Source organism: Gasterosteus aculeatus, chromosome 1, assembly GCF_964276395.1.
Source record: "Gasterosteus aculeatus chromosome 1, fGasAcu3.hap1.1, whole genome shotgun sequence".
Taxonomy (NCBI): domain Eukaryota; kingdom Metazoa; phylum Chordata; class Actinopteri; order Perciformes; family Gasterosteidae; genus Gasterosteus; species Gasterosteus aculeatus.
In genome coordinates this window covers 17,832,099-17,843,495 of record NC_135688.1, presented here as the reverse complement: position 1 = coordinate 17,843,495, position 11,397 = coordinate 17,832,099, and the positions used below count along the sequence as shown (strand labels likewise).

Sequence of the window (11,397 nt, the reverse complement as noted above, 5' to 3'; positions counted from 1 at the left end):
TCTCTCTCTCCGTGCCCTGTGCCAACACATCCGGACTAATCACGATAGCATCGCGCTTTTGGAGGGGCTATAGGCTTTATCACCATGCCGTAATTGAAAATAAAAAAAAGAGTAACGTGGCCAAATTATCCATAGGGCAACATAAAATAGAGGTGAATTCAAATGTAATTTTCCCTTCATTGCATATTTGCTTGCATTTGTGTTTTCTAATCACGGAGTAAAAGTTTGGTGCATATACTTTTCAACTGTGTTAAGCTAAGCCCCAAGGCAGAAGAATGTGCACCGTAGGATCCCAGTGTTGGAGCTGGCAGCAGTGAGTGGTTCAGCACCATGGACAGCGACACCTATTCTGAAGAGGCGACATCTTGGACGATTGGTTTGGGACTTCTATATTGACCAAATCATTACAGCTACTTAAATAAACCTGTACAGTCCCAATACAACTCTTTCCACTATTCAACGTATTCCAGCAACTAGTGCAGCCTTTAATAACATGATTACACAGACTAACAGGCAGATGGATATACTCAACATTATCAACTGCAACAGTAAATACTAAATATATGATACCAACTGAAAAGCTACTTCTGAAAGCTACAAAGTGAAATTGAAAAGGGGGGTTAGCCGTGTTTAGATGTGAATGAGTTGGTACTAGTTTAGGTGTCTGTGGCCCAGTGGTTGAGCAACATGCTTCAATTAGAGGATTGGCGATTTACATTACATGTCATTTTTCATAGTCATCACTATCCAAGAGTTCACTGCAGCATGTTGCACTTTCATGGAGGAACCACAATCAAGAAACACAATGAGATATTTAAATTCCCATAAGCAGAGGTAACAGCACCTGCATCACACAACTTATGAGTTGAAGGGATACCTGAAGCTCAACCTACTTAGCTTGTGGCAGACGTCTCTCTTCCAAGCCGGTAACTCAAAGAGGTGTGCAGAATATCTGGACTGGGGTTGGATAAGGAACTTGCTGGAAACATTTACAGGTCTTGTTTTTCTGCTCACACAACATGCGCTCAGACCACGAGTGGAATGAGGGGCTTGTTGAAATATGAGTGAACTGATGCTATGGTGTCCAAGAAAGCCTTTCAGAGTGGACAACGTCTTTCTGCAGTCCAGTCAGAAGGAGACATCTTGTGCCACTTGGGGGGCTGGACAAGGGCTTAGATGTCAGCTTGTATAGTGGTCCCACTAGGGTGGAAAAGTCTCCACAGAAGGGTTGTAGTAGTTGACTGTGTGAAGCACTGGTTTCCGATGAGGAGTATATCTATCCACCACTATGATGTCATTGAAGGCTCTGCATACACCCTTCTCAGTTATCACATGGCCCAGATTTTGTAAAGGGTGAAAGTTTGAAACCAAGGTTCTGCAGTCAATTGAGTACTACCTGAAGTCACTCAAGGCCTATAGCTCATCATATGACACAGAAATAAGGTAGTCATCAAGGTAGTAGAAGAATGGTATGGTCACAGAAGATCCATGTAATTTGCCATAGAGGCCCTGTGTTATACTCATAGACTCATAAGCTGCGCACCCAGCGAACCTTTGGTCCCCTTTAAGGACGGGGATCCATGGACCTTGAAAAGCAGTACCCACAAAAGCATCCTCAAAAGTACCCTTCTCTTCATCTCTTTGAAAAAGAACCTTGGGTTTACGGTAGCCAACTGGAGAGCCTCTTCTACAGGGGAGACGGAAATGCCTCTCATACTTGAGATGGATACGATTGCAAAGATGGACAGCTTTGCTTCTCCACAGTCAAACCCACTCCAGGAGAAGCAGGCTTCTTTAGATCAACGTTTACTGTGTCAGGAATTAAGTGGAGCCCCAGAAACTTTCTCCATCATGTCCACTGTCAGCTTGCCTTTGATGCCACACTGGAGGTGTTCAATGACATGGGGGGCTTATGGTAAAAGTGTTGACTTGGCCAGTATTACAAGTACAAGAGCCATCAACTGAATGGCACACATGTCCTTTTCCAGTCTTAGATGCTAACCTCTCCAGCCAACAACATTGCATCATTGTCCTTGAGAGTGCAAAGTTCTGACCACTACAGGTGCACGCGCTGACTCTGCATGTTTAGAGTCGCTGTCCATTACCTTCTGTGGTCCTTGAAATATCTATCATCTTCTTCTCATTCACAAAATGAACTATGCGCTCCTAGGGGCTTGTCCGTGATGGTTCCGTTTGATTTTACTATTTCCGTACAAAGGGGTTTGGTGTGCTGGTTTGGGTTCTTTTCTAAATGCTATGGACCCGGCCTGCTAAGTACAAGCCCTTTTAGTGCAAGCTATAGTTTTTGGGTGGTAAGCATTTAATCTGTGTTGGTAGTCAAGGAGTCGGCCAGTTAAACCTACTATGATTTTCCAATAAATGAATTACTTTATTATTTAGCCTTTCTTGTCTTGAGGTAAGCTTTGGACTTTGTTCACAGCTAATTTGTCATGGAGTTCAGTGATTCCTCAAATACTGCTACACTTTGGAGGTTTCTAGGATTTATGAGTGGGGCGTTCACAATTTTCCACCCTCACCACTCCCTGATGCTGCCGTGCAACTAAGGTATGGATGGAAGTTTGGGGGCAAATCCTTACCCCAACTTTTTAAGAGAAGAGGATGATCTTTGACCTAAAAGCTGAAGCTAGCTCGGGAGTGTCCGGTCATGCTCCTTCTCACCCTTGTCTCTAGGTTCCGTAAATCCATTTTGAGAGCTTGTTGCACGGAGTTTCCAACCGACTAGGATGATTTTCTCCTCCTGTTGACTGACAGGTAACTAACTCAGCACTCAGGATTAATGTCACATTTGATGCATCATTTTAACCCCAATTTGTAATATACGATACACTCAATTCCTGACACATATGGTGTATGTATTTATTTTCATACATTTATTATGTTTCATTTCATATATAGTACTACACTAGTGTCCAGGGTAACAATTCAGGGATAATAACCCATCACTTTTGGAACCAGTCAGACCCGACTTGCCCCTTCTAGCGGATTGTCACTTAAGAGTCTGTGACTCTTAAGTGACAATCAAAGTTCTTATATAACAAAAATTAAAGATGCAACAAACAGATTGGGGGAGAGACTGTTCTTACAGAGTCTGCTGACAGAGAAAGCGGCGGAGAGTAAGTGCTACTGTGGAGAGGCTTTTGAAATCATGTGACCGGAACAGGTGCCCCACATAGGACACCACCCGAGGTTTACCAAACTCAACTAAACATGCAGACATTGAAAGCAAAGTCCTGGGACAGAACGGTACCAAATGTACAAATCATGGTGGGTTACAGATTACACTTCTAGCCATTTCAATTTAAATCGGCTCTGCGTTAACATTATTTTTTTCAATCTTAAACTCAGTACATAAAACTGGTTTAGGTCAAGATCAATAAGCTCTACAGGTATATATTGAAACACAAACCACACGTGTACGCCTAAACTTACTAAACTCTCATAAATGATATTAGACATTCAAAAGACGTTACGCAAGTGGCTTGCATTCTGTAGATCATGCAGTTTTGCTCACGGGGAAAGACTGAGCTGAACTGTCAAACAAAAACAACTGAAACAGTCATTAAAACAGTTTATTTTCTGAATTGTTTATTGCAGACAACGATTTGCATTGTAATACCAACTGAATCACAAATCATTAATGGTGGAAGAGGCATTACCACTTAGAAAACACACAAAATTCAATGGAAATTCTGTTAATTAAAGAGATCCAAGGCAAGGTCAATCGAGTTCTGTGAGATTTACTTAAGACTAAATTGACTTTGTATAGAAGGAGTTTACTTGAGTGTTGATGAAAAATGTTCAGTTCAGAGTCCGATAGTTTTGTGCGACACTGACAGGCAACGAAACAGGGTGGTAAATGTAATTTACTTTCTAGAAGTCAAAGGGGTTTTTAAATGTTCAAGCAGGACTTTGTTTGGCCAGAGCACATTAAAAGCTCAGTTTTGATGTTATCTTGGCTGAAATAACCAACTGGAACATTGAAACCCTTCGATGTCTTCAATAAAAACGTAAATATGCAGAAATCGCTGTTTTGTTCCCCATCTTTTAAAAGGAAAAAAAACTTCCACAGAAAGACCTGCAGATTAAGTGGAATATAAGAAAAACAGATGTTGATTGCTTTTGAGGTATGAGCAACAAACCAACCACTCTGCATTCTGTTAAGTCGTATTCCTCAAGGAAACTGCATTTGAGCTGACTGGATATACACAGAATCGGCGGCCTGTGTGTCTGTGTGTGTTCCTGGGGGCGGATTACACAATCATTTCCAGCTGTCGTGCATATTCGATGACCTGTTGTGCCAGCTCCGTAGAGGGGATGGTTACCTCTTCTGTCCGCTGCTGCTGACTGGTGAAAGAGTATTGGCCGTCTGGGCTCAAACTCCATCCTCTCTGAGAAGAAATACACAATAAGCTTTGGCTGTTCAGAAATTAAATTCTATGTCTGAAAGAATCTAGTGTTGGAACCAATTATAGAAGTTGCTTTTAATTTAGTTTTAGACTTGTTTATATTTGTATAATCATCTTACACAAACCAAGTATGGAGAAACAACTCCCTTCCACTATATTCAAAGGCAACTAGAAAACACCATCCCTGTTGGTTTCTTTTTTTTTTTTTTATACACCTGCACACGAGTGACATTTGGCATTAAATGTAATTCAGTTTTTCGAGGACAAATATACAAACCTTCTTGGCATAATCAGTCATCTTTTTGGGTGAACTGAAGAAAAGCACACGGGTGGCCTCACTGAACTGGATCTGCTCGTATGCTTTTTCTATGCAACCTGCGATCTCATCACTGCAATTGAAAAGGTTCCAGATTTAGGTGAAGTGTTTCTTTAAAGACAATACCATTTTATCACCTGGTCATTTTCATCTCGACCAGCTGATTAAACATGTTAGAATTAAGAATCCCGGATACTTAAAAATAACAATAATCGTTTCCTTGGCAGAGTCAATTTACCATGGTGTGTGTATCTATATATCTATATGCAGGTAAGTTTACCATATTGATTCTTACCGAATTGTGTCGAGCAGGATATCTATAAAAAAGGTGTAGCTCTCAGCGGGGATGTTGCCTTTGGCAAGAAACACCTTGTTGTAACTTCCTTCCATCAAGTACTGAAACAAAGAATGGATATAAAACATCACATTGTTATTTACTTGTTTTTACCCAATATTTATATAATAATTTGTATTTTCACTATTCCTTTTTTAAATCATTACAGAGGCATGTCTGCCAGTAACAATCAACCCTGGCCAGCTAAAAATGTCTAGCAAACTGTACGAAGAATTAGTGTTGAGGAGACAATGGCAAAAAGGATAAACATGATCATCTGAAGGAATTCATTTAGTAGTTGAAGGGCATTAGAACACATTTTGTAGTTTGCTAATAAAACTATGAAAAAAGAATTCCATTGAGTACAAATTGCCATGTGCACAAAAAAATATCAATGTTTTTAGTGCAATATCAAACATGAAATGTGTGCTTTGTCAGAGTGTAATGTCAGCACCTGCTCCAGGGAGACTGGGTGTCTGATGTACACATTGGCCTGAATGTCTCGTGCATTCAGTCTCTCGAGTTCTGTGTGAAACTCAGAAACACGGTTCTGTGAGAGCAGGAAGAGCAGGTTCAATCCGAGTAACTGATGCATGTAGGCAGCTTCAGGAAGTTCCTCCCTGAATTACAAAAAGGTAAGGAAAGAATAATGTTAGAATAGCCTTGCAAGTAATATGTAGCAGAGCCCTACTACACACAAAACTCTTTATTTTAATTAAAAAGGTGACATTACTTGTAATCAAAGTAGTAACATTTTAGCTGGGCCATGTATCTCTCAAAGGAAGGGATGTCCTTCTTTAAGATACTCCACAAAGCTCCAATCTCAAGGACATCACCTGGAACACAGACAGAGATTATCCCTCATTGAGGATACCATGGTGATAGTCGTGATACTAGTTTAACAAAAGCTAATCCATGATTAATATGAATGTTTGGTTTCAGCCTGACATGCTGCCTTTACTCACGGGCTAAAATGAGCTGCTGCTTCGTGAGCGCAGACCCGGTGGTTGGGAGGAAGTTCAGCTCCAGTAACGAAACCTGCAAAAGAAGTTTGATGTCATTTTCTAAAACACTTTTCTGTTTTTAAATGCTTTTTAAATGCTTTTAAATTAAATGCTAGTTACTACCTATACGCCCCTACATTTCCTAACAGTTATTTGACAGTTTTAATTCCTAGTTGGACTAGATAGAGGTTTCTCTAAACTAATCACGTAATGTATTATGTATATACAAATTAAACTAGCCTGCTAGATATTAAAGTCAGAGCCACCAACTCCAGCTGCAACATGAAGGTGACACAGCGCTACGCATTAATAATCATAACCCAGTAATATGGTCTGTACGGTTCTGAAACATTTAAGCATTTTTTTCTTACATAACATCTGGATATTTGTTCCTCCTCTGTGCTTTATAACTGGTCAGTTACTTCTGCCTCGACCTGGAGTTTAATGGGAAGACTAAATCTAGCCTCGAACATTATCATCTCATCAGAGGAATAGTATACGGATGACCGAGCATTAACAGTTAACGTGGTCGTCTGAATTATCTATCGTTCAAAGGTTTATGTTGTTGTTCAGTTCCAGGTTGACACTAATTGGACAATGAATTAGCCACCGGTGCGTTGACGTTAGCAACAATTACCGTGTCCGTCATAACAGAAATCCCGGTGGGGTTAACGTTAGATAGTCCCTCCCGCTAACGTTAAGCACCAACAAATAGTTAACCAATTTCATTCAATGTCATCGTTTCAAATGTAATATTGTACTGCACTAAGTTAGGTGTCTACAGTGGAACGTTACTTGATAGAAAACTATACACAACGTTAGCATTGCTAGCCTAAGTTAGCAGGCGCAGCTACATATGCTAACAGCGGTGTGGCTTCTAAATAGGCAAAGTCCCGGATTCGAGTCGTAAAAAAAGTATATGTGACTCTACCTTAAGTTTGCTTAGAAGTTCTCCACATTTACTCAGGTTCGGGTTTTTCTTGTTCCACTCTGCTTTGAGTGTTTCATACAGCCCAGCAGTCTCTTTCAACGCCATGGTGATTCTGCAAAATAAACGACACCGGCCGCCGTAATACGTTAAATAACTGTCGTAAAGCACTCTCGTTGCCATGGACAGTTTTCCCTTCACGGGCATACGGCGAATCAAGATGGCGGCATTCGGAACTGAACGGTGGTTGAATGATCTACCAAACCATGCTATTTTCCAAAAAATAAGAGATAAGTTGGATCGGGAACCCAACGGCAATGAAAGAGGGGTCGCTAAAAACCTCACTTTCTGTTTGGGTGGGGACCTGTTCGTCTGGGACGACTCCGACCGCGTGTTTTACACGACCAACCTGCGACACCTAAACACGGATGGGAGTCTCGGCGACGGGAGCGGGAACCACCAAACCCTGCTGTGTATCAACCCGCCTCTCTTCGAGCTGTGCCAGGTGTTGCTCAGCCCCACGCAGCACCACGTCGCGCTGGTCGGCCTGCGGGGCGCCTCCGTGCTGGAGCTCCCTCAGCGGTGGGGGAAGAGGTCCGAGTTCGAGGGCGGACGGCGCGAGATCAACTGCAAGACCATCCCGGTGGCGGAGCGCTTCTTCACCAGCTCGCCGTCTGTGATTCTGCGGCAGGCGGCTTGGTACCCCGGCGAGACCGACGAGCCCCACCTGGTGCTGCTCACGTCCGACAACACCGTCCGGTTTTACGGCTTGAAGTCGCCGCAGACGCCGGCCAAAGTGCTGTCGGTGTCGCAGTCGGAGGACGACACCGGCGGGCATCCGCCGGCGCGCTCCTACGCGGCGTCTCTGGGCGAGATCGCAGTGGCGTTTGACTTCGGGTCCACGTCGTCCCCGCTCCGGCAGCTGGCTGCGCACTTCCCCAAAGACCAGCCGGTGTACCCTCTGTACATCCTCTACGAAAACGGGGAGACCTACGTGAGCTACACGAGCCAGGCGAAGGGTGTGAGTCTGACCAAACCCATGGGACCTCTCCCGATGTACCCCGCCGCCGAGGACAACTATGGCTACGATGCTTGCGCCATCCTCTGCCTGCCGTGCGTGCCCAGCATCCTGGTCATCGCCACGGAGACGGGCACGCTGTACCACTGCGTGGTGCTGGAGTCTGAAGAGGAGGAGGAGACCCGGGCGGTGGAGAAGTGGATCCGGGGGGCAGAGGCGGTGCCGGCTCTCTACGTGTTTGAGTGCCTGGAGCTGGAGCTCACCCTCAAAGTAGCCACCGGGGAGGATGAGGAACCTCAGGACTTTGATTTCACCTGTCCCATCAGACTGCACCGAGACCCCCTCTGCCAGCAGAGGTATCACTGCACCCACGAGGCAGGAGTGCACAGCGTGGGGCTGATCTGGGTCAACAAACTGCAGATGTTCCTCCAGTCGGGTGAGGAGGACGTGGACAATCTCCAGGAGCTGGCAGCTGAGAAGCGCTGCATTGTAGAGCACATTCTTTGCACCAGACCCCTCCTGTCTAGTCGGTCGGCTCCGGTTCTCGGCTTTGTGATTGTGTCCGACCTCTCCCTGGGCGCAACCATGATCTGCATCACCAGCACCTACGAGTGCATCCTGTTGCCCCTGCTGAGCTCCATCCGGCCCCCCTCCCCTCCCCTGCTCTGCACGCACCCGGGCCCGGGCTCTGGCAGCTCCCCTCTGCGCGGGCTGGCCGACGACTCTTTTGAGCAGCACATCCGCAACATCCTGGCGCGCAGCTCCACCAATCCCCTGGTGCTCAAAGCCGGGGACAAGGACACGTCGCCGCCACCGGCGGAGTGTCTCCAGCTCCTCAGCAGAGCCACGCAGGTCTTCCGCGAGGAGTACATTCTCAAGCAGGACATGGCCCGCGAGGAGATGCAGAGACGGGTGAAACTGCTGACCAGCCAGAAGAACAAGCAGCTGGAGGAGTTGACTCTGTGCAGGGAGGAGAGGAAGAGTCTGAGAGAGGCAGCGGAGAGGTTGGCCGACAAGTTCGAAGATGCAAAGTACCGCCAGGAAACCATCATGAACAAGGTTAAAAAAGTGCTGGGCAGCCTGCAGAGCCGACTGCCCATACTGTCAAACAGCGAAAAGGATATGAAGAAGGAGGTGCAGACCATTAGCGATCAACTGAGGCACCTTGACAACTGCATCAAACAGGTGAACATGAAGATGGAGTACCAGAAGACCCAAGTGGACAAGGATGTGCCTGCAGCCAGGACCAAGGTCTCCCTCAATGCCCAACAGAAGAAGGTTGTCCAGGATGTCCTCCGGGAGCAGGGACAGCAAATTGGTGACATGATGAAACAGATCAAGGATATCAAAAGCCATTTCAGTTTCTGAGGGCATCAGGAAGGGGTAAACAAATGTACCGCTAACAGTTGGGGGAAATAATTTAATTGCTCGTCTGACTACAGTCATGAAATCTGCCCGTTTGTGATATTCAACGAGAAGCATTGAGTGCTTTAGTCATGACTCAATGTGCCACGAGTGGAATGGATATTTGTATTGAAAGATATTTTATATATGCTTGTATAACTTTACCTTTTGTTACTACGCGTTGTTTGTCTCTTGAAAGGGATACATAAGCATATGTAAGGATCCATACATATGTGTTTCTATACGTTAGGGTTTGGGTCGGCTATCTAGTCAGAGCATCAATTTATTTTTCCAGCTTTCCAACATTGTTTGCTCTGCTCACTTTTTGGATGGATGATAAAATGAAAGTTCTCTGTAATAAAGTAAATAAATGAAGTTCTTTAACTCATTTGTGACCCATATCAACCATTACTTCATGTAACACAACCGAACACGAATATATAAATGCAAAGATGATGAGGTTAAAGGATGCTTACGGTTTCTATAGTCAATCTAAAGGCAATATTCACATTTTTAAATGTAAGTGGAAATTTACTGTGTAATTACCAGTTCATGTCAGCCATAGAGAAAGTTCTTCCTAAAGCATCTGCAGAAATGATTGCTGGTCCAAAGGCATCTTAAATCCAGCTAATATGAAGCTGTAGCTGCTGACGGCTCTTAAATGTAGTGTGGTGCAAAAGGAAAACACAGTACATCACTTCAGGGCCAGTGCTGACAGGATGGACAATTACTGCATATGTACATAGCCGGGATCGTGTCTCGTAAAACATGCATCTGCATGCCTCCAATCTGCCATCCACAGGCAGCTTTCGCAGTGAGGTTGCCATGACTCCTGCATCCACCAGATGTCCCCCCTGTCCAGATTAGTTGCCCTCGGTTTTTCCTTCTACCGCAGGTTTGCGAGTAAGGAATTCCCCCATGTAAACACTGAGTGACGTACACGGAGACCCCGCTTTTGTTGAGTAACCCTCACTGTTGGGGACGTCCGATGCTGGTGGTGGAGGAGGGGGGTCTGTTGTCCCCCCTTTCCCCATTCTAGCTGTAGCTTGATTGGAGCAGGCAGCCATTCTTCAAACTGCTTTGGGGATGTTTTTTTTAAATTAATTTAAAATACCATTGGTAGCAATAACTTGAAAAGGACCCAACATAAGTTCTCTTGTTCATCTCGGTTGAACTTTGTCACCTCACTTGGACGTTTTCCACATTTCAGCTCCCTGTTTCTGCCTCCCACCAGTACACGGGAGAGGGTGTGGTGTGCTGCAGGTCTCACTCAGGAATTCACCAAATAGGGGGATGTTGTTAAAGTCTTTCATAAAGGTACAGTGTCTAGATCCTGTGTAGGAGCCTGAGGAAACTTAGCGGACCCTAGGAAAGGAGATATTAATAACTCTTGGGCCGACCCACCACATTCTTCACATGTGAGTCACTGTAAGGCAGAGAGCAGGGAGGAAAGGGCCGCCTTGCCTGTTTCTCATTTGTGTGTCTTTCCATGGTGGAGTGGAACAGGGAGGCCGCCCCTCCTTGTGTGATCCTCGTGTGATCCTGTGTGAAACGCAGGCGGCTCTGCACTAGGCCCGTACTTTTCTGCTCGTGCCGCTTCGTGTACGCGGGTTGAGATCAAACGCATACACATGCGTGCTACTGAAGGAGTGAATGCAGAGGTAAACATGGTCGAAAGGGAGCGGACCGTTGAACCGGGTGAGAGAGAGAGAGAGGCACAGAAAAGGCTTCGGGTGGTGGGAATGAGAGGGCAGAGAGCCTCGGAAAATGGTGGTATGGGGACTTGGCAGGGGAGGGAGTGACTCACTGTTTATCCGTCACCGCGAGGCCAGTGAGCTCGATAGAACAGCCGTACTTTTTCATTGTGGACATTTTAAGAAAAGCATTTTTGCTAACTTTATTAAGCTTTGTGTGTGTCACTAATTATGTTTTTACACAATAAAAAAGGGTCACATAAGAGAGAAAA

The 11,397-nt window shown here is 45.0% G+C and overlaps 2 protein-coding genes across 2 annotated transcripts; one reads left to right on the top strand and one right to left on the bottom strand.

Annotated features, from left to right (window-relative positions):
- Positions 1 to 3,589: 3,589 nt before the first annotated feature.
- Positions 3,590 to 7,630, bottom strand: psmd8 (proteasome 26S subunit, non-ATPase 8). Its single transcript, XM_040179867.2, has 7 exons — positions 7,013 to 7,630; positions 6,043 to 6,115; positions 5,811 to 5,913; positions 5,532 to 5,697; positions 5,039 to 5,139; positions 4,705 to 4,816; positions 3,590 to 4,409 (listed from the first exon to the last, which is right to left on the bottom strand). Exons 1-7 carry the CDS (start codon positions 7,214 to 7,216, stop codon positions 4,272 to 4,274), a joined length of 897 nt encoding a protein of 298 aa, XP_040035801.2. The 5' UTR covers positions 7,217 to 7,630; the 3' UTR covers positions 3,590 to 4,271.
- Positions 7,191 to 9,819, top strand: nup88 (nucleoporin 88). The gene has a single exon (XM_040179854.2). The coding sequence runs from the start codon at positions 7,191 to 7,193 to the stop codon at positions 9,393 to 9,395; it is 2,205 nt and encodes a 734-aa protein (XP_040035788.2). The 3' UTR covers positions 9,396 to 9,819.
- Positions 9,820 to 11,397: the final 1,578 nt, after the last annotated feature.